The 24710-nt window shown below is 40.1% G+C and overlaps 1 protein-coding gene across 4 annotated transcripts in view; it reads left to right on the forward strand.

The window, feature by feature from the left end:
- The window catches only part of IMPG1 (interphotoreceptor matrix proteoglycan 1), a 102905-nt gene that overhangs the window by 9950 nt on the left and 68245 nt on the right, over positions 1 to 24710 (forward strand). For all 4 annotated transcript variants that reach the window (XM_087944470.1, XM_087944456.1, XM_087944451.1 and 1 more), the window contains exon 2: positions 15742 to 15975. In XM_087944470.1, coding sequence (XP_087800596.1) covers positions 15742 to 15975 — 234 coding nt within the window. The remainder of the gene's footprint in view (positions 1 to 15741; positions 15976 to 24710) is intronic.

The following is a 24710-nucleotide window of genomic DNA, read 5'->3' on the forward strand; positions in this document are numbered from 1 at the left end:
GAAACCATTACAACATCCCTCAACATCATAGTAGCATCCTGGACGCCGTAAAAGAAAGAATATCCAACCTTGAAAAAAAGGACACAACGCAAAACCTGAACATCCAATAGCTACTAACCACATCTCTACCAATCAACCACAATCCAATCCACAACCCAATCCACAAATAAACACAACCCAGACAAATATTGATATCCCAATTCTCATCAGAGAAGCCGTTGAGCGTGAACGGAAACGCCCAAACGCCATCTTATTTGGTCTAGAAGACATCAATGTCAATGATGACATCACAACTGTCCGAAACATCATCAGAAATTATCAAGCATCAACCATCTCCGCTGATGAAATACTTGACATTTCCGCATTGACCGAGAGCTCAAAAATAGAGATGGCTCTGTGGCCCCACGCTTGTGCAGGGTCATTTGCAAAAATGAATCAAGCAAACGTAAATTCATTTATACTATAAACTCACTCGCCAAAACCAACACCATCCATAAGAACCTCCGTTGCCGCCTGACCTAACCATACAGCAACGTGCCCGCTCCCGTGCACTCCGCATCGAACTCAAAAACCGTCTAGATAATGGAGAGAAGGACCTGTACATTGACTACCATGCTGACTGTATCAAAAGTAAACCACTCAACCCAATACTCAGCTTTTACCCTCAACCACAACCCTACCTCAACCCATCCACCATCACCCAAGACTAGGCACGCACGCCCCCAACTACCTCAATTCCAACTACTGCCGGCCTTAAATGCAAACTACTCAATGCAAGAAGCCTCGTGAATAAAATACCTGAATTTCTCTTCCTCCTAAATATGGCTAACTTCGACATTATATTTGTCTGTGAAACATGGCTCAATGCATCTCTCCCGACTCCATTACCACAGTAAGAGACTATCATGTTTACAGATCAGATCGTGAAAATCGTCGAGGAGGTGGAGTTGCTATATTCTATAAAAATCCTTACATCTAAAAAATATCCAAGTTACCCAGGAGTTTGCCCTTCCTGAGACCATCATCTGTGAACTATCCTCAAATATCACAATTCGATTCTTACTATGTTACAGAGCACCTGATTATGACATCGAACATGTAAACAAGCTAAATACATTACTAACATGGGCTGCATCCTGCCCATACCCTTTTATCCTTCTTGGTGATTTCAATCTACCTCATATTAACTGGACCCTAAATGATTGTACAACTGAAATCATACACACAACCTTCTACAATGCTATTACAAATCTGGGACTGGAACAACTAGTAACCAACAACACTAGACTAAACAACTGCCTCGATCTCATCTTCTGCAACAGTTTGAACCTAATCTACGGAATACAATCTAAAGAACCCTTTTCCAGTAGTGACCACAATATGATCGACTTTTGTCTCAACATACATCCACACAAAAATCACCACAATGATGTAATCCCCTATTGTAACTTCAAAAAAGGCAACTATGATCTTATAGACAACGATCTCTCATCCCTTGATTGGCAATCTCTATTCACTGGATGCAATACCGTTGAAGACCATTATAACATATTTTTACTTGAAGTCAAAAGAGTCATCAAACTATATGTACCAACAACAACTCCCAAAACAAAACAAAAAGCAGATTACCCATATCAATAAGGAAACTTCAATCCAAAAAGAGATCACTCTGGCGGAAAAACAAATCTGGTCACGTTGCCAATTTCAAAAACCGATACAAAAATCTATGCCACCAGATAAAGACCGAATGCACCAATTATCACATTAAACAAGAGGAAAACCTTCTAAGCACCAATTCCACCCGCGCTTTTTACAATTTTGTAAACAACAAACTAAAGACTCAAGGTCCATCCCTCCCTTGATAGGACCTGATGGTAAAGACTGCAACGACGACACCATTAAAGCCAACATCTTTAACACATTCTTCGGCTCAGTATTTGTAAACAGCAATGGATCATGCCCAATATTTCCTAGCCGTACCACAGATAACAACAATGATCTAATACATATCGATTTCACAGAAGACAATGTTGAAAAAGCAATACGCAACCTCAAACCATCTCTATCTATTGGACCGGATGGAATATGTGCCTACTTCTTAAGAAAGCTATCCACTGCCATAGCCAAACCTCTAAGCATAATCTTTGAAAAATCTTTCAGAACCAGCTCCTTGCCTAACCTATGGTCACAAGCCACAGTCATCCCCATCTTCAAAAGGGAGACCCAAGCCTAGTTGAAAACTACAGGCCAATCTCCTTATGCTGCGTCACCTGTAAAGTCATGGAATCAATTATTAACCAATCCATCATCCTTCACTTAGAGACAAATAACCTACTCTCCAATAAACAATTTGGTTTCAGGAAAAAACTATCCTGTAATCTGCAACTCTTACACTGCAAAAACATATGGACGACACAACTCGACCAGGGCAAAACAATAGACGCAATCTACATAGACTTCTGTAAAGCCTTTGATTCAGTGGTACACGACAAACTACTCCTAAAAATAAAATCCTATGGTATCTCTGGACAACTGAATAACTGGATAGAAGCATTCCTGTCAAACAGACAACAAATGGTCAAAATCGGGAGCGCCTATCAAATCCAGTACCTGTCAATAGTGGTGTTCCCCAAGGCAGTGTTCTAGGACCAACTCTCTTCATACTCTACATAAACGACCTCTGTGATCATATTAAGAGCAATTGCGTTCTCTTCGCTGATGATGTAAAGCTGTTCAATACCACAGACAATACTGCTACCCTACAAAAGATCTTGACTATGTATCCGAATGGTCAAACAAATGGCAACTTCAAATCTCAACAAATAAATGCTCTGTCTTACATATTGGCAAAAAAAATCAGAAAATAAAATACAAGCTGAATAGTCAAGATCTTGTTGATGACCCAAGCTCTGTAAAGGACCTTGGAATACTCACCTCTAATGATCTAAGTGCTAGAGCACACTGCAACTACATAGCCAAAAAGGCATTAAGAGTTGTTAACCTAATCCTACGTAGCTTTTTCTCTGGTAATATCACACTACTAACCAGAGCATACAAAACATTTGCTAGACCAATACTCGAATACAGTTCATCAGTCTGGAACCCACACTACGTATCTGATATTAGCACAATTGAGAAAGTCCAGAAATATTTCACAAGAAGAGTTCTCCACTCCTCTACTCGCTGTAGAATACCTTATGCCACCAGACTTGAAATTCTAGAACTAGAAAACCTTGAATTACGCCGTCTTCGGTCTGACTTAAGCATGGTATACAAAATCATACATTGCAATGTCCTACCTGTCAATGAATACTTCAGCTTCAACCATAACAACACAAGAGCACACAATAGATACAAACTCAAAGTAAACCGCACCAAACTTGATTGCAGGAAATACGACTTCAGCAATAGAGTGGTCAATGTCTGGAATACTCTACCCGACTCTGTAGTCTCTTCCCCAAACCCCAAAAACTTTAACCTTAGACTGTCTACTATTGACCTCACCCCTTTCCTAAGAGGTCTGTAGGGGCGTGCATAAGCGCACCAACGTGCCTACCGTCCCTGTCCTATTGTTTCTCTTATTCTTTTATTTTTCTTATATGTAACCATTTCATGTATTCACAACTATGTATACATTTATACTTATTATCTTGTAAACAATTGGCAAATCAAATAAATAAATAAATAAAAATAAAAAATTATCAATGGAAATCAAATTTAGCAACCCATGGAGGTCTGGATTTGGAGTTACACTCAAAATTAAAGTGGAAAAAAACAGTACAGGCTGATCCAACTTTGATGTAATGTCCTTAAAACAAGTCAAAATGAGGCTCAGTGGTGTATGGCCTCCACATGCCTGTATGACCTTTCTACAATGCCTGGTCATGCTCCTGATGAGGTGGTGGATGGTCTCTTGAGGGATCTCCTCCCACACCTGGACTAAAGCATCCCCCAACTCCTGGACAGTCTGTGGTGCAATGTGGCGTTGGTGGATGGAGCAAGACATGATGTCCCAGATGTGCTCAATTGGATTCAGGTCTGGGGAATGGGCGGGCCAGTTCATAGCATCAATGCCTTCTTGCAGGAACTGCTGACACACTACAGCCACATGAGGTCTAGCATTGTCTTGCATTAGGAGAAACCCAGGGCCAACCGCACCAGCATATGGTCTCACAAGGGGTCTGAGGATCTCATCTTGGTACCTAATGGCAGTCAGGTACCTCTGGCGAGCACATGGAGGGCTGTGCGGCCCCCTAAAGAATGCCACCCCACACCATTACTGACCCACTGTCAAACCGGTCATGCTGGAGAATGTTGCAGGCAGCAGAACATTCTCCACGGCGTCTCCAGACCTTGTCATGTCTGTCACATGTGCTCAGTGTGAACCTGCTTTCATCTGTGAAAAGCACAGGGCACCAGTGGCAAATTTGCCAATCTTGGTGTTCTTTGGCAAATGCTAAACGTCCTGCACGGTGTTGGGCTGTAAGCTCAACCCCCACCTGTGGATGTCGGGCCCTCATACCACCCTCATGGAGTCTGTTTCTGACTGTTTGAGCAGCCACATGCACATTTGTGGCCCACTGGAGGTCATTTTGCAGGACTCTGGCAGTGCTCCTCCTGTCCCTCCTTGCACAAAAGCGAAGTTAGCGGTCCTGATGCTGGGTTGTTGCCCTCCTACAATCTCCTCCACGTCTCCTGATGTACTGGCCTGTCTCCTGGTAGCACCTCCATGCTGACAGACACAGCAAACCTTCTTGCCACAGGTCGTATTGATGTGCTATCCTGGATGAGCTGCACTACCTGACCCACTTGTGTGGATTGTAGACTCCGTCTTATGCTACCACTAGAGTGACAGCACCACCAGCATTCAAAAGTGACCAAACCATCAGCCAGAAAGCATAGGAACTGAGAAGTGGTCTGTGGTCACCACTTGCAGAACCACTCCTTTATTGGGGATGTCTTGCTACCTGCCTATGCTTTCCACCTGTTGTCTATTCCATTTGCACAACAGCATGTGAAATTAATTGTCAGACAGTGTTGCTCCCTAAGTGGACAGTTTGATTTCACAGAAGTGTGATTGACTTGGAGTTACATTGTACTGTTTAAGTGTTCCCTTTATTTTTTTGAGCAGTGTATATTAAGTCCACAGTATTTTGCTTGTCTACTAATTTAGTCACTATGTTGAAGAATGAAATAAGATTGGTTTGGCATGATCTTTTTTAACAAACCTGTGCTGACTGCTGGTTATTACTTTACTTTGGATCACATGACCAAGGGGACAGTTGTAACAGTTGTAAGTGTGAACAATGGTCATAAGTCAGTTTTTTTCAGTGCCGTTGTAACTTGAATGGTCACGAAATGAACTATTGTAAGCTACTTGTAAAGCTTGTGCAAATCTATTATATGCACAAAAATGAAAACAGACATTGAAGTACCCATAATGGAGGAATGGTGGAAAAGATACTGGAACTAGCAGAGATGGCAAAATGAACTTGTTTGTTTAGTGAAAGCTCAGCTACTGCATTTATTAGTGAGTAGAACTTTTTTTTTAAAAATGGAAAAAGGAAAAAAAACTGTGAAGATTGGAAAAGATATATTATGGAAAGAAAGAAATTATGATGGAGAGAGAGAGAGAGAGAGAGAGAGAGAGAGAGAGAGAGAGAGAGAGAGATTCTGTCAAGACCGAAGCCTGTTCTTTGTAACTTTTTTTCTTTGTCTTTATTTTCTTTTTAATTTTAATTTCTCTCTGGTCTGTCTGGGAAAGAAATTAAGTTCTGATAGCTCCAAAGTTATACTGAAAACAACCTATCATTGAATATTCAAATCCAATAAAATTATTCAGCAGTAGATAATTATAATAATATTTTTCTCCTGTTAATAGAATGCTAACACTGAGGGCTGTTGTTGGTTTCAATTTTACTGTAAAAATAAAATAGGTGACTCTGATGTTAAGTCAGATGTTGCAAAGCATAATGCCCAAAAGAGGTTCCTCTGGAAAACAGTGAAATATGAAGGAGAAAAATTGGATGTAAATGTTAAGTGATAATAAAATATCACTGGAGTATGACAGATGCCTGCCTATCTACAACTGAATTGTAATGACAATATAGACTATTTCCACAGCTCTCTTCAATGTGCAGAAAATAGGACAAATGCCTGTGACAACAGAACTAAGTAAAAGGGCAAAACTATTGTCATCGGTGAATATGTTATATGCAGATATAAGAAATGCAATAAAGCCAATATATTAGTTTAGTTTATTAAATGTCAAAGATAAAGAGGTTGTGAATTCAGCACCTATGCTTCTGGAATTTTAAATGTTTGTGTTGGGAAGAGAGGGGCAATGGAAGTAATTTACTATTGCCTTCTTCCAGGATATTTCATTTTTCAATTTCCCATTCTAGTTTATAGCTGTAATGATTTGTGAGAATATCCAGCAGGAGGAGGAGGAATAGCAATAGCAACAGACTAGGCATGGCTCAGATAAGAGGCAGCTTAGCTCACAGAAGGAATGGGGACCTGACAAATGTCTCAGAAGGAGCTCTCCCTTGTTTCTTGGACTGTAAAAGTGAGATGGAAGAGAGGTTACAAGATTCTGTTAATATAATCTTACAATACATGTTGTATTAGCACTCGTGGCTGGTGCTTCTTGTCTGGATTACCTCAAAGTGCTGTCAATAGTTGGACGGTTTCTCATACAAGAACTAACAACATCTGTCTCTGAGTTTATTTGTACAGAGATTAGAGAAATTGGTTTGCCAACTGGCAAAATGCTATACTATTTAGTACATAAGAACTGAAATGAGATGGGCTTTCCCCCCCATTGTGAAGAACCTTCTTGAATATTATTTTATCTCTCATGTGTCAGGATTCCTTGCCAGAATTAAGCTTTGTTTACATATTGCACAACTGAACCTTGTTACAAAGTCTTCCCGGGGAAAAGGAATGCTCTGATGCACAACTGAATGCTTCTATAGTCAGGATATCAGTTACAGAAACAGAACAGATGGAAGAGATTGACTTACTTTCCAATTCATGGGCAAATTCCACCTGCCTCCCCTCAGCTCATGTTAGCTGAGAAGAAACTCCAGATACTTTATTCAAACTGGAAAACATACCTTATTTATGACCCAATCTTCCAAGCACTCAGATGCCAAATCTCTAAACTACCTTCTCCTTTTCTTGCCATTAAGACTCACTTGGGGAAGCTTCCTCAGTCTCCACTGATTGTCAGAGGGGAGGAAATATTTTCCCCCTCTCTTTCTCGCATTCAGCCCTAGTTTGAGAAACTTTGAGTCAAGCTTCTTTGAAGGTCAGACAGACCACAAATGTTTTCTAGAAAGCCATACCAAATCCCTTTCAACAATTCTAGCCCACCCCCCTCCTGCTAATGAGTGTTTGAGGCCTGTGGGTATATCACCATTGCCACTTCCAATTGCTCTTTCTGTTGCATATCCATATGAGGGAGTGAAGCCAAGGAACAAAGAATAGAACAGAACAGAACAGAACAGAACAGAACAGAACAGAATAGAATAGAATAGAATAGAATAGAATAGAATAGAATAGAATAGAATAGAATAGAATAGAATAGAATACTTTATTGGCCAAGTGTGATTGGACACATAGGGGATTTGTCTTGGTGTAAATACTCTCAATATACATAAAAGAAAAGATACATTCATCAGGAGTCGAGAATCATAAGGTACGACACTTAATGATAGTCATAGAGTACAATAAGCAATCAATCATACTAGGAAACAGTCAATATAAATTGTAAGTATACAAGCAACAAAGCTACAGGCATACAGTCACAAGTGGTAGGGGATGGGTGGTAAGGAGTGATGACAAGATTAACAGTAATAGTAGTGCAGACTTTGTAATAGTTGAACAGGGTTGAGGGAATTATTTGTTTAGCAGAGTGATGGCTTTCGGGAAAGAACTGTTCTTGTGTCTAGTTGTTCTGGTGTTCTGGTCCGCCATTACGGTGGGAAAAGTAGTTTGTCCTGATTGGCTAAGCTGTCTGACAGCTCCCTATAAAAAGGCGAGCTGTTAGACAGGCTGCTGCTGGGTTGTTGTTGTTTAATAAAGAGCTTGAAGTTGAAGATCAGTGTCTGCCTCTTCAATCAGCCCACAATTTAACACTTTCCTTTAGTGGACTTAGCATAAAAATTACTCTAGTAGGATCTAAGGGAAATTCCACTCCCCACCACAAGCAGTTCACATTGAATCATGAAGATCAGGAATTGGCCTCTTCCAAGGTTTTCTGGCAAGGTCCACAAACTGATAGTATTGCAACAATGCTACACCAAGGTGCACAGCAGATAGTGGTATGCCCTGAGGATTGGAGGCCATCTTCTGGAACCAAAGTGAAATCTTTTGCCTCTTCAAATAGAGCGTATGAGAGTTGCAAGATCGATGTCAGCCTGACAAGGAAGACCAGACTAAGAAACCAATAGGCCAGGATTACTTTTACTGTAAACAGCTCTAGTAATAGCATTTTTCAAGTCTGAATGTGCTTCCACCTTCCCTTAACAGATAACAGATAACAGATAATCAGAGTTGGAAGGGACCTTTATAGGTCATCTAGTCCAACCCCCTGCCCAAGCGGGAGACCCTACACCATTTCTGACAAATGGCAGTCCAATCTATTCTTGAAGGTCTCAAGTGATGGTGCTCCCACAACTTCCGAGGGCAAGCTGTTCTATTGGTTGATTGTTCTCACTGTCAGAAAGTTTCTCCTTATTTCCAGGTTAAATCTCTCCTTGTTCAGTTTCCATCCATTATTCCTTGTCTGGCCTACAGGTGCTATAGAAAATAGCTTGACCCCTTCCTCCCTGTGACAGCCCCTGAAATATTGGAAGACTGCTATCATGTCTCCCCTGGTCCTTCTCTTTACTAGACTAGCCAAGCCCAGTTCCTGCAACCGTTCTTCATATGTTGTAGGATCCAGTCCCCAAATCATCCTGGTTGCTCTTCTCTGTACTTTTTGTAGAGTCTCAACATCTTTTTTATAATGTGGTGAACAAAACTGGATGCAGTACTCTAGGTGTGGTCTTACTAAGGCTTTATAGAGTGTTATTAGTACTTCCCTTGATCTTGATTGTATCCCTCTGTTAATACAACTTAGGATTGTCATTCAAACTAGGGAGTGACTTGTCTGAAATATTTTCTCAAATTAGTTTTTTGGCCCAGGCTCAAGCCCTACTTACCTGACTGTTTCTTTGACAACAGCTATTCCTCCTATCCTTCATAATCATTCTCTAAGCCTACTACAGTTACTCATTAGTGTCAGACTCAAAGTTCTATTTTCCTTGGGAAATGCATTTGTCCAAAAGATTATGGCAACCTTGGGCAGAGAGGAAGAAAATTTTCTCTCTTTCTTGCCACCATTCTAGCACTATGCCATCATTAAAGAGGTGGGAAATTATACATTTTACTGGGAAGGATAGATTGAGAAATCCTCTTTTCCATTATAATCAGAGAAATTAGGAAAGTCCAAAGTTTGAACCCTCAAACTTTGTAGATGTTAGGTCTAATTAATTTCACAGGCATCTTGACCTTCAGGGCAGTGATGGTATGCTACCTGTTCCGCTGAACCAGGAGTAGGATTCAAATTTTTAACAACCAATTCTGTGGGCGTGGCTTAGGTGGTGGGCATGGCTTGGTGGTCATATGACTGGGTGGACATGGCTTGGTGGTCATGTTATTGGCTGGGTGTAGTCAACTCAATATCACTCACATCGTAGCACTCATCTCCTCACCTGGCCTCTCATGACTGTGGGGATGTTGCAACAGTCGTAAGTGTGAAAAATGGTCATAAGTCACTTTTTTCAGTGCCATTGTAACTTTGAATGGTTACTCCACACAAGCAAAGTACCAGCAAAGGAGGGGGGGGAAAACTCCAGAGACATTCCTGAGACAGGAAGTCTAGTCCTGCCAAGAATGTAATAAGGGTTAATGGAGAGGCAGTTTCTGTAAGCAACCCCAGAATGTTTCCTTCCTGCCTTCCTTACAGGATTAGGCCAGTAATTTCTTCTAACAACCGGTTCTCCGAACTGCTTAGAATTCTAGCAAATAGGTGCGAACTGGTAGAATCCCACCCCTGTGCTGAACTCTAGTAAAAAAAAAAGCCTCCGATCAGCTGAGAGGAGGAAAAAAAGTGTCTGAGAATCAGCTGAGAGAATAAAAGACATGGGGGTGGGAGGGTTGCTCCTAGCTTTCCATTTCTTCATCCTCTTAGCTGATTGGCTCATTAGGGGAGCATGCATGCGCATGCTCACGCGATCACGCACCGAACCGGTACCGACTAAAGTAGGATCCCACTACTGCTTCAGGGTCTATGTTTGGCCTTCCATCTGGGTGATATTGTTGCTGGAAATAATCGCCTAAATAGTCAGACTCTCCATGGAAGGTCCTATAGTCTTTCAACCTCTTTCTTTAGACATGGGCACCCAACATAACATCTCTGGTTGTCTAAAGCTCCTTCCTTGATTATCATCACCAGGCTCCACGCCCACCACTGATCCTTTTTAAGTCTACCTCCCCACCCTTAAAGAAGTTAAAATGTGTCCATTATTTGATTATCCTGAAGCACACTTGCTGGTAGATGAAATAAGAGCAAACACATATAAGAATATTCCCCATGTTACATATCTTTAAATAAGCTATGTGAAGATGAGGTAATTCAAAATAGGTTCATTAAAACTGTATGTCTTAAAAATTCAGTGGGATTTTTGTCAATTGGTTAAAAGTGACCTAAAATTAAACTAATAGGATCGGGAGTTTAATTTATAACAGTATGAAAAAATGTGTTCTATACAGGAGATTAGATACGGACAGCCTGACTGCCCAGTGTTACATGTGGCCCCCAAATGTATTCTTGTGGGTCCTGGAATTGTTGGCAGGATATTGTTTCATGTTTGTTTTAATCATTGTTATGAATCAGATTTTAGAAATTTACCAAACAACCCATTTTAATTTTTCCTCTATTTTGGGCCCACATATTCCATGCCTGTACTTCAAAACTCTTTCTTATTTCCAAGCCTTGCAGCACTTCTACTCATGAACCTAAATAGCTTTATTTAAAAAAATACAAAATATTTTCATATTTTTAATTTGTTGAAAATCTTGATTTTGATAAGCGTATCCAGTTTGTCTAATCTCCCACATCAACAGAACAGGACCACAACTATTATTTGAACGCGAAAACAAAAATAGATCAGGCCTGCTTTTTCTCATCCCTCTTCCGGTACAAGATTTCATCCCTGGGTATATTTTGAATTACAAAATTTAATTCATAGTTGAATTACGCCGTCTTCAGTCTGATCTAAGTATGGTATATAAAATCATACATTGCAATAACTTACCTGTCAATGAATATTTCAGCTTCAACCATAACAACACAAGAGCACACAATAGATGCAAACTCAAGGTTAACCGCACCAAACTTGATTGCAGGAAATACGACTTCAGCAACAGAGTGGTCAATGTCTGGAATACTCTACCTGACTCTGTGGTTTCTTCCCCAAACCCCAAAAACTTTAACCTTAGACTTTCTACTATTGACCTCACCCCTTTTCCTAAGAGGTCTGTTGGGGGCGTGCATAAGCGCACCAACATGCCTACCGTCCCTGTCCTATTGTTTCTTTTATTTTTCTTATATGTACCCATTTCATGTATTCATAACTATGTATATACTTATACCTATTATCTTGTAAGCGATTGACAAATAAAAATAAATAAATAAAATAAAATTTTCTTCAAGCAATTTGGAAAAAAAATGTCTTTTTCTATGATGTGGCATTTTGGCTGGACTGTTTTACTTCCTAACAGGCTCACCCCCAGCAGTACATTGAAATCAATGGTGGGATTCAAAAAAATTTTACTACAGGTTCTGTGGGTGTGGCTTGGTGGGCGTGACAGGGGAAGGATACTATAAAATCTCCAGTCAGAGGAGGTATTTGCTGGTTCTCTGAACTACTCCAAATTTCCACTACCGGTTCTCCAGAACTGGTCAGAACCTGCTGAATGATTGAAACGCTTTGCAGAAGACAAAACACCCCTTCAGTGTAACCAAAAGTTATACTCATCTATTCTAAGTTCACCTACCTGGTACCCCTGACAAATATTGCAGTGATTTAAAAAGCCACACAACACATAAAAGGTTGCTGGTTCAAAACCTGGAAGGCCTTTATTTTAATTATTACTTTCTTTCCACTAGTTTTTCCTAGCAGCTTGAAGGCCTGAAAAAAATATATATAAGTGCAAGATCCCACCATTTCATTGTTTTGCCAGATAATTGAGGCAAAACAATTTCACACAGTGTGAACCCCTTTTACCTTAAGAAACTGGAAAAACAGTGAATGGTAATCTGCACTTACTTTAAAAAAGAAAAAAAAAGTCCAAAGGCTTTCAGCTACCTGGGGAAATCAAGCTAGTCGAGGAATAGAAAATAATAATTTAAAGAAAAGTTTTCAAACCACCAACTTCTTACGTCTTATGCAAATCTTCTACCTGGTGTGGTGTTTTAGTGCTAAGGTTAAGCAAAAGTCTAGAAGTTATTAATGTACAAAACATCTAATAAGAAAGGATTTTTAAAATAAAGGCAGTGTTGTCTCTGCATGTATGTGCTGTATGTTCTGATGCTTTAACCTTCCAACAGAAAAGTTATTTTCTTGCATATAACTCAGCATTGCACTGTGGAGTCCTTGATGCTCTCTGAGCTTGGTTGTCTGCTTGCGGATGTTTCATTACCCAACTAGGTAACAGTGAGTGTGGGGTTTGCTCCCTATTTATTTACAGTAGCTTGCCTTAATAATATCAGTGGGGGTATGATTTTCTTCTTGATTGTTCATTGATAAGGGTATTGTTTTCTGCTTCATTGTCTGGTGTTAATCCCTGCTTGTTTATTTATTTATTTATTTTTATTTTATTTTATTTTATTTATTTATTTATTTGATTTGCCAATTGTTTACAAGATAATAAGTATAAGTGTATACATAGTTGTGAATACATGAAATGGGTACATATAAGAAAAATAAAAGAAGAATAAGAGAAACAATAGGACAGGGACGGTAGGCACGCTGGTGCGCTTATGCACGCCCCCTACAGACCTCTTAGGAAAGGGGTGAGGTCAATAGTAGACAGTCTAAGGTTAAAGTTTTTGGGGTTTGGGGAAGAGACTACAGAGTCGGGTAGAGTATTCCAGACATTGACCGTATTGACTGCTGGAGAGGATGTATTCCACTCTTTTTCTTTCCCTCTTAGTTTTTTTCTTTTTATCGTTTTTGAGTGGGTGTAAATGTGATTAATCTCTATGTGTCTGTTGATGGCTTATTTGTCCTAAATACCATTTAATAGCATTTTTGGATTTATCTTGGTCTAGGATTTTCACAGCTTCCCCATTGAAACTATAGTTGAATCTGTCCATGTGTTGTGAGATTATGGACGTTTTGATGTATCTTATGGTAGCTAGTTGATGTTCATGGTTGCACTTTATTAGTCTTCTGCTTGCCTGCCTACATAGTGGCTCTTACAGTTCTTACACTTTACAGATAGTCCTCAACCTATGACCAATCACTTAACGATCATTTGAAATTACAACAGATTTCCCCAGAGTTACTTATGACCTGTTTTCAAAGTTATGACAGCTGCATATTCTCCCATGGTTGCATGATTGCATTCTGTGTGCTTGAGAAGTGCCTCACTTTTATAGTCATTTGCAGCATCCCATAGTCACATGATCATGATAGATAGATAGATAGATAGATAGATAGATAGATAGATAGATAGATAGATGGATGGATGGATGGATGGATGGATGGATGGATGGATGGATGGATGGATGGATGGATGGGTGGATGGGTGGATGGATGGATGGATGGATGGATGGATGGATGGATAGATAGATAGATAGATAGATAGATAGATAGATAGATAGATAGATAGATAGATAAACAGATGATAGATAGATTCAGACGGGGAGGGGGGGTTGAGTTACCTGCAGTCAGGACTGAATATCTTGCAACTGTTGTCAAAATCTTTCAGTCCAGACTTGTTTTTCTTAAACTGATTTGAAATTAAGCTGCTATGAGTACAGGACAAGAGAGCCTAAATGACACATGCAAATGTCCCTTACATAATTTTTTTCACATTGCTTGAGGCTTGTAATAAATTTAGGATGGGGTACAGAAACTAAGGTGATGAATTATCTCATTTTGAAAGACAACTTTTAATATATTGCTGAACGTGCCTTTTCTTTCCTTTTTCTTTGTTGGCTAAAGTTCAATTCAGTTATTTCCAGATTGTCAAGATGAAGCATCTTTCCCTTTTTATTTTCTTTTAATCTGTCTAATACAAAGTGACACAATAATTAGTGTTTATGGCGTGGCTAGAAGCTTAATTTTATAGAAGAAAAAAACACTGATGTAAGTTTGAAAAGCTCAACAATATTTAGTTCTTGATTTTCCTGATATTCTAATTCCCTTATACACTGTACTTGATTTCTTTTCCCTTGAACCTATTTTTCCCCAATATTGTTGTCATCTATAGTCAGATATCAGCAATCAAATTGTACACATACTGTTGGTTTCTTAGAATTATTATTTGTCCTTTAGAAAGCTTTACAAATACATTTCGCCATTTCTTTTTCCTTTTAATCCTGGTAAACTGTGAAATTAGCATATATGAAGAGATGACAGATAGATAGATAGATAGATAGATAGATAGATAGATAGATAGATAGATAGATAGATAGATAGATAGATAGATAGATAGATAGATAGATAGATAGATAGATAGATAGATAGATAGATAGATAGATAGATGGGAGAGAGATTAGATAGATAGATAGATAGATAGATAGATAGATAGATAGATAGATAGATAGATAGATAGATAGATAGATAGATGGGAGAGAAGATTAGATAGATAGATAGATAGATAGATAGATAGATAGATAGATAGATAGATAGATAGATGATAGATAGATAGATAGATAGATAGATAGATAGATAGATAGATAGATAGATAGATAGATAGATAGATAGATAGATAGATAGATAGATAGATAGATAGATAGATAGATAGATAGATAGATGTCAGAAGAGAAAGGCATATTATTTCTGAGGAACCTTGAAATTTAAAATCAATATTATAATTCTGTTAAACTTGAATGAATAACATTTACAACGTAAGTACTTAACTGTTCTTTTATTATCTTTACGAAAGTGGAAAGCTTTTTTCAATTCAGTGAAATATAAAACTTTCAGTATTCCTAGTCTTAACATAAGGAAAATAAATTAAATAAATGTCCTGTAAAGGTAGGGTTATGTCCCCATGAACTAGTAAATGAAAATTGATATCGCCAATGAATCCAGAGTTCATAGGTAAGCTTAGGAGAGTGCTGACCTTTTCAGTCCACCTTTTCTACCTTTCCAGGAAAAAATACATGGAAAAATCCAATTGGTGGGAAACCCATGTTGTTTGATAGCTATGGTCTATAGTGAGTTATTCAGCATTGTTGACTGATGAATCCATGCAATAACAATAATAGTGGTGAATGTGAGTCTCCTTGAAAGATTCCTCTTTTGATATTAACCTCTTCCAGTCTATCACCACATGACCAGCAACTGTGTCTTCCTTTATTATCGTTAAGCTATTGTTATTACAATATATCTTATTGACAGACAATAATTCTGCATTGTATTTTATTGACGTGTTTTTGTGATTTTTCTCTTACAGAAACCCCTAATGAAATTAATCACAATGATGCCAAACATCTGACAGAGGATTCAGGATCTGAAAAGTCAGAAAACTTGGCAAAGAGGTCTAAAGTATCAACTATTCGGAGGATATTTGATATGGCGAAGCATCGAACCAAGAGATCCTCTTTTATCTCAACTGGAGTGAAAGTCTGCCCTCAAGAATCAGTGAAGCAAATTTTAGCAAGCCACCAAGCTTATTATAGGCTAAGAGGTGAAATTGTACTTCTATTATTTCCTACCATCTTTTATTTATCCTGTATCCATATCCATGCAACATTTATTTGCTAGTTCTTGCTAGAAATAAAATTAACAGTGGCTCTTCAGACAGTGGGTGGTCTTTGGCAAATCAGTGCCAAAGTCTACTAATCAAGCTAAGAGGCCTATTTTATTTTATTTTTTATTACATTTTGATATTCGTATCCACAAATCAGAGGAGCAAATGATTTGCAGGACTGCCTATTTCTGCATAGTCTTCTTTTGTGCTTTTACATCTTCAGTAGAGTCCCCTTTGCAGATTTTGCTATGCACCACAGGTAATTTGGCTTTTTCTGTATAGAGCCCAAATTATAGAACAGTGTGCACTTTGCTGACTCCCTAATTGCTATGGTTTAGAAGAGGGCATAGAATGTATCTTTTTATTTGGTGCTTTTTATTTAGATGGAGTTTTTTTTTGTTGTGGTTTTTAACACATCTTTTGTATTTTAAAATATTAGTGTAAGAGGCAAAGGACAAGGGACAAGGGGGAAAGGGGAGGGGAGGAGAGGGGAGGGAAGGGGAAACGAAGGAGAAAAGAAAGGAGAGGAGAGGGAGAGGAGGGGAGGAAAGGAAAAGGGAAGGGGAAAGCGAAGGGGAAGGGGAAGGGGAAGGGAAAAGGAAAGGAAAGGAAAGGAAAGGAAAGGAAAGGAAAGGAAAGGAAAGGAAAGGAAAGGAAAGTGGTGGGATTCAAAAAAAATTACTATCAGTTCTGTGGGCATGGCTGTGTGGGTGTGGCTTTGTAGGTATGGCAGGGGAAGGATAATGCAAAATCCCATTCCTTCCCCACCCCACTAACCTGTTTTCCAGCTCCGTTCTCCATTCTCCTGTGCAGGGCAACAAAAGAAGACCCAGGCGATCAGCTGGGACTCAGGAGGCAGAGAATAGATTGGGGTGGGTCCAGTCAGAGGTGGTATTTGCCGGTTCTCCAAACTATTCAAAATTTCCACTACCGGTTCTCCAGAACTGGTCAGAACCTGCTGAATACCATCTCTGCACCAAACACTACTTTCAACTTGAAGCAGGTAGAGGCCAAATGTGAAAGATGGGTTCATCTCTTCCTGCCCTCCCTATACGGAGTGTGGTGTAGGGTAAATGGAGCCTGTTGATGTTTAACTGTGAAGAGGAACCAATGTTAGACAGAGAGTAGTGAAGGACATATTTTGAGGTGACACAGTATGAAGGAACCGGAAGGGAGGAGTTAAGAAAAATAAAAGCAGTTTGTGTGCAGAGAACTCACGTGTTAGGAGTATTATTACAAAATACGACATAGTGTCAGAAGTTCTGTAACACGGTAACTGAACAACGAGGTCTACCCAAAAGAGGAAAATGAGCGGCAGTGGGGATGAGCAGAATGAGGAAGGAGTTAGCAGAATGGCTAGTACACCCAGAGCTACTTTTAACATCCAACCACCGGAGCCCTTTGATTTTTCCAAACCAAATGAGTGGACAAAATGGATATGGCAATTTGAGAGATTTAGGCAAACAAGCAACCTCACAATAAGCTCCAAAGAAAATCAGGTGAACACTTTGATTTACTGTATGGGAGACGAAGCAGATGATGTTCTGCGTGGCCTGAAACTCAGTGAAGCTGATCAGCGTCAGTATACTAAAGTAAGAGACGGCTTTCAGTCATTCTTTGTAGTAAAAAAGAACATTGTGTATGAGCGTGCAAGATTTAATATGCGCAAACAAGAAGCAAATGAGACAGTTGATGCATTTGTTACAGCGCAGTACGCATTAGCAGAACACTGTAACTATGGAGCACTACATGACGAGCTCATCAGAGACAGGATTGTAGTAGGCTTGGTTGATACACGGCTATCAGAATGCATGCAAATGGAAAAAGACCTAGACCTGGATAAAGCTATTAATATGGCAAGACAATCAGAGGAAATTAAAAAACAGCAAACCACATTGAGAAGTGATGCTAGTGCTGTAAACCTAAAGGACGTGAACTCTTTGGACAGACTGTTTAAAGGCAGGCATCAGAAAGAAAAGCAAAAATTCAGCAGATCAAAGAATGATGAAGCAAAGCCTCAAAGCAGGCAGAACAAAAACACAAAAGACCCCCAGTGTCACAAATGCGGTGGCATGCTTCACCCTAGACAGGAAAGTCCTGCTAAGGATGCTAAATGCCATACATGTGGGGAAAAGGGTCACTATCAACATGTATGTTTTACAAGCAAGGCTGTGCATGGCATTGAGGAAGAGGAAAGAAGCTTCTTTCTCGGCTCTGTGACATTACATGCTGATCCATGGACTGTGGAAATCAGAATGATGGATAAAAACATCACGTTCAAGTTGGATACCGGAGCAGATGTCACTGTTGTTTCACAGAAAAATTTCGCCAACATTTTTCACTACACACAGGTGCCGGTGCTGCAAAAAGCAGAGAGACCTCTACTGGGTCCAGGGAGAATTCCATTGGAAGTGATGGGGTTTGCCAAACTACAGCTAAAGAAAGGAGCAAAACAAATTACAGAGAAGGTGTATGTGGTCAAAAACCTGAGTATGCCTTTGCTGGGACTGCCAGCTATTGTAGCTCTTGGTCTGTTGGTTCGTGTGTTCACTATTGACATGGAAAACCTGAAGTCAAGCTACCTTAAATTATGTAGCGGCCTAGGGCAGGTTCGACAACCATATTGTATTAAGCTCAAACCCAATGCTGTGCCTTTCTCTTTGAAAACCCCAAGGAGGATTCCCCTACCATTGATGGGGAAAGTCAAAGATGAGCTTCAATGCATGGAAAACTTGGGAGTAATAACTCGTGTGGAAGAGCCTACGGACTGGTGCACAGGCATGGTAGTGGTGCCCAAGAAGGACAGCAAAAAGGTGTGTTTGTGTGTGGATCTGACTGGCTTGAACAAGTATGTGTGTCGTGAAAAATTCATTTTACCATCAGTAGAACAGAGTCTTGGAACACTGGCTGGTGCTAAAATGTTCAGTAAATTTGACGCCAATATGGGGTTTTGGCAGATACCCCTCACTCAGGATTCAGCAAAGTATACCACATTCATTACACCCTTTGGGCGGTTCCACTTTAACCGTCTTCCATTTGGCATTGCCTCAGCACCCGAACATTTCCAATGTATGATGGCGGAAGTTACACAGGGGCTGGAAGGTATAGTTTGCCATATTGATGATCTACTAGTGTGGGGAAGGGACCAAGAAGAACATGACAATCGACTCCATGCAGTGCTAAAAAAAAACTGGAAAGGTGGGAATCACTCTGAACGTGGATAAGTGTGAACTCTCCAGGAGTAAGGTGGTCTTTTTGGGTCACATCATCTCTGATGCAGGGATACGACCTGACCCAAGGAAAACAGAGGCTATCAGAGCTATTAAGGAGCCCTCTCGTGTGAACAAACTGAGGAGTTTTCTTGGCTTGGTAAACCAGCTGGGGAAGTTCATCCCTCAGTTGGCAGAAAAAGACAAGCCACTTCGTGATCTCCTTTCTAAGAAAAACTGTTGGGTTTGGGATGTGGAACAGGTCAGGGCATTTAAGACATTGAAAGATGCTTTGTCTTCCCCTCCGGTGCTGGCCATGTATGATCCGAACAAAGTGACAAAAGTGTCAGCGGATGCATTGTCATATGGCTTGGGCGCCGTTCTTCTTCAAGAGTGGGGAGATAAATGGAAGCCTGTGGCTTACGCGTCGCGTTCACTCACTCCAACTGAACAACGCTATGCACAGGTGGAAAAAGAAGGCCTGGATCTAACCTGGGCATGTGAAAGATTTTGGGATTTCCTCCTAGGAAAGCATTTCTGTCTGGAGACTGACCACAAACCACTTGTCAGTTTGTTTGGAGACCAAGCACTAGATCTTCTACCCTTGAGAATTCAGCGATTCAGGATGAGGCTCATGTGTTACTCTTACTACATTGTGCACGTGCCCGGAAAGTCACTTTGGACAGCAGACACATTGTTACGTTCGCCTATGGACTCTCACATGTCCAAAGCAGAACTGAAGCTGATGGAAAGCACTAACATATATGTGGACTGTGTAGTAGACACCTTGCCTGTTAGCCACAAATATATGGAACTCATAAAAGAGCAGTTGCAAGCTGATAGTATTTGCTCTCGAGTCATGAACTTGTGTGCAGATGGATGGCCAGTGCATGCAAAACAGGAACCTGCACTGAGAGGATACTGGCCAGAACGAGCTACACTCACTGTATAAGATGGATTACTACTGAAAGACACTAGGCTTGTGATCCCATCCACTCTGAGGAATGAGGTGTTGGAGAGGCTGCATGAAGGACACCAAGGGGTGGTGAAATGCAAAGAACGTGCTCGTCAGTCTGTGTGGTGGCCAGGACTCGGTCAGCAGGTCAGTGAAATGGTGCTCAAATGCAGGACATGTATTCAAGAGCGTCAGAATCCTAAAGAGCCACTCATGACATCTGAGTGCCCTGAAAGACCATGGCAAAAGTTAGGGACTGTCATGTTTGTACTTGGAAGGAAAACATACTTAGTTGTGACAGACTATTTCTCCAGATATGTCGAGATTGCACTGCTATCGAACACTAAGTCAACTGATGTCATTGTCCATCTGAAGTCAATCTTTGCCCGGCATGGAATTCCAGAGGAGTTGATGTCAGACAATGGACCACAGTTTTCTGGCCAAGATTTCTCTCATTTTGCATCCACATATGGGTTCAAACACGTTACCAGCAGCCCAAAGCTTCCACAAAGTAACGGAGAAGCTGAACGTGCAGTTCAGACAGTGAAAAGTCTCTTGAAAAAGGCTAGCAACCTTTATCTGGCCCTGCTTGCCTACAGAGCTACCCCTCTCCAGAGTGGGTTCAGTCCAGCTCAGCTGCTTATGGGGTGACGTCTTTGTACCACTGTGCCGACTCTTCCCTCTCAGCTAGACCCAGCATTGCCAGATGTTGACCATTTTGCTCGTAAAGAGAGAGAGAAGAGGAAATTGAATACTGAATACTACAACAGGAGACATCGTGCAAAACCTCTTAGTGATTTGCTACCAGGAGAGCATGTATGGGTCACTGATACAAAAGAATCTGGGACTGTGCTGCAGAATCACATGAGTCCAAGGTCATATCTGGTGGATGTACCTAAAGGTGTGGTGAGACGCAATCATCAGCACTTGATACCCTTACACACACATGCAAGTGAAGGAGGAACGGTGGAGCAGCAGGAGTTGCCAGAGACAAACAGTGAACAAGTTTCTACATCACCTGGGAAAATACTTAAAAACTTTCCTAGTGTGACAGCTACCCCAAGGACAAGGTCTGGGAGAGCTATAGTTAAACCAGAGAGACTGAATCTGTGAACTGAGAAAGTGAAAAAGAGTTAATGTTGATGTGTAGTTCAGTGAGAAATCTGAGGTGCAGAATAGTTTAAACACAGGTGTATTGGATTAGTAAATAGTTATATAACATTTGCTTCCCTACAGGATTAGATAGGAACAGACCTTCAACAAAAGAGGCAGAATAATCCTCTAAGATCTGGTGAGACAAAGGTAGTCTACCCTTTGTTCTCTAGAAAAGGGAGATGTGGTGTAGGGTAAATGGAACCTGTTGATGTTTAACTGTGAAGAGGAACCAATGTTAGACAGAGAGTAGTGAAGGACATATTTTGAGGTGACACAGTATGGAAGAACCGGAAGGGAGGAGTTAAGAAAAATAAAAGCAGTTTGTGTGCAGAACTCACGTGTTAGGAGTATTATTACAAAATACGACACAGAGAGCAGCCCATAATTAGAATGTGTCAATCTGACACCAAAAATACACGTCTTTCTCAGCTGAGCTTCTTTGATTCATTTGTTTGGGTTTTTTAGCTTGATATATTGTGTGGTGCTAACTGTAGATGAAAACATTTTTGTGCAGGGGTTTACTGAGACCTGAAAAATATTTCAAGAGTTCCTCCAGGGTAAAAAGTAGTTGTGGAAATCTGGGGATTGAAGTCTAAAGATTGCTAAGTTTGAAATACACTGATTGAGATGCTGGTATAGAGCATTATTTTAGCTGTTGCCCACCTTTTGGGGTCACATGAAAAAGTGATTTTTTTAAAAAAAAAATCAAACTTCCCAAACTTTCTAAGTATTATAAAATGCTTGACTCTACTGCAATGTATTTCTTGGAGTGCAGAGTACAATGCACTGTAACATAATAATGCACTCCGGCTAAGATGCAATCATCAGACAGTTTGTTATTATACTGTCTATGAATCTATGGTATTCATTATTTAACAATCTCCTTTAATTCAGCCACAGTAATCTACTATCAGTTACTTAGTTAATTTAATTTACTTTAATTACTCATTTTATGAATGTATTTAAAATAAACACCAGGCAGCCTTCGATACTGAAGTAATTCAATCATTATAAAGCAAAACATGAGGCCATAAAACAACAATAATCACAAGATAAAAATGACACCAATGCTACAGAATTAGCAAAAGTAAATTATATAAAGACACATTAAAAAGGTTGGTCTTGATGCTTTTTCCAGAGAGCACAGAGAATGCAAATCAAATGTACCTCCATTAGCAGGATATTAAAATAATTTGGGAAGAATACTGACAGAGTTCCTTTCCTGCCTGCTTCACAAGATGTCCTATAAATGGCCTTTCCTGCCAGACTCAGCAATTAGAAGGAAAAAGAGAGGCAGCCCTTCAACAGCGATCTATCAGCATATGAATATAAACTGGTTGTGATAAGATGCAGCAAGCAAGCAGGACCCCCGGTATGACATTTTGCGTAAAAGAACGCATAAATAATGTTCCTCAGTATTGAACTGTGATGCAATCAAAGCATCACTATCCATTTTCAGCTAAGACAGATTCCAGAATAGTTGCAGATAGCATGTTCAACATTGTTGTAGCAATATGTTCTTGCTAGGGCTGCATAGCCTGCCTTGGATACCCAAGGATTGTATAAGAGTTTCAACTTCCTATTCTTTCCTGGAGCCCTCAAGACCTAAGTCCTGAAAATCAATATCCTCTGGATGTTGTGGAAGCACACCCTTTTCATATTTAAAGCATAGATCGTTGCCTCTGTATGTTACATATTAGGGATTCTGCCCAAATGCAGTAGCCTATTGAGAAAACTCATATAGAAAGGCTTTTGCTAGGAACCCTGTCAAGTTTTGTACTGATTTATATTAAAAGGCCATCTTGGTTCCCTAGGAGATTTCAGCTTGTTCCCATAACACTTAACTTATTATTCCAAGGGTTTTACTGGCATTAATGTCTCTTCTCTGCAAAGGCCAGTAAGTACCCAGCTTACTATGACAGTAAGGACACAACACCTGACAGTCACTCTCTGTGATGTAACTGACTTGGAGAAGGCTATGTGGAGGAAATGTGCCCACACTGTCAAGCTTAGAGACCTGAAATTATATATCTTGGGGTTTGTGTGTGTGTGTGTGTGTGTGTGTGTGTGTGTGTTTGTGCATCTTGTTGGAACAGAGCTCATGGTGGCTGATTTGGTAGGGAAATTGGGCCCTGCTGAGCTTTTGGAGCTGTCTTTAACTTCCCCTTTCAACTCTGAAGGGCCTAGATCATGGGTGTCAAACTCATGGCCAATGAGCCAGATGCATCACGGGCTGGCCACACCCACGCCCAGTTCAGTGAAAGGAGGAAAAGTCGCAATACGTCACATGACAACAACTTGATGATGCGAGCTTGACACCCCTGGCCTAGATTATCCCATTGTGGACAATATTCAAGAGGCATAGACAGTCCTTCTATAGTGTTCTTTTCAATGAGAGGCTTTGCCAAAATACCAGAAGCTCTTCAAAATTGATTATGCAAAGAAAAAGAGGAAAATTTATTTCTGCTGTCTAGCGTGGCTTCCTCAGAGTTACATCCTATTTCAGTTTATCCAACTGCTCTGTTCTTTTTACCTATCAGTAGGACAAGATGAGAGATGTTTATTTCCCAACCTGCTGATTGGTTTTGTGTAAATTATTCTGAGATTAAGTCAATATCTTATTAAGGAAGCTTTACCCACACCTTCACTACCCTTGTCAGTGGTGAGTCAGGACAAAATCTTGCCAGCAATGATGTCCTGTTTGTCCTTGAAAGTAGGCCAGGTCAGGAAACAGACACCATAGTGATTTCAGGAATACCACTATATAATCATGAAAACATAACAAAATTTATTTCTGCCCCACGTTATACCAGACAAAATCAAGGCAAAGTTATACTGAGTTTCTTTCATAGGACTAAAAATTGACATTGCCTTAATGCTTCATGTCTTCTTTCCTCAAGGTCATCTGTCCATGGTGGTCATTCTAATCTTATCAGATAAATATTTCCTAAAGTAATTATTCTCAATCATATGCAACACATCATGGTTTCATCACACAATGCCATTATTTGTGCATTGAAACACCCATGATCTCTGAACTTATCTCACGTTTCTCATTGTTCTGTTTATAACTCTCAAATCTCACTCCCAACTCTAGTGATACTAACCTTACTACTGAAATATTCATGGTATTTTTTCCTGGGCTATGATGTACTGTAACTATGTCTGTTACAGTAGCAATCTTTTGAGGCACTTCCTCTTCCCAATTGTATCTACTCATATGCAGTGGTGCGATTCAACCGGTGTAACAACTGGTTCAGCGAGTGCATGCTTTGCGCGCGCGTGTGCCAAATATGCACTTTGCGCATGCACCCAGCATTTAGGAAAGAGCATTTTTAGCTGTAATACTTACC

The sequence above is a fragment of the Notechis scutatus genome, chromosome 1 (genome assembly GCF_049901735.1).
Source record: "Notechis scutatus isolate UNSWTSFEM ecotype Mainland chromosome 1, rNotScu1.2, whole genome shotgun sequence".
NCBI lineage: Eukaryota > Metazoa > Chordata > Lepidosauria > Squamata > Elapidae > Notechis > Notechis scutatus.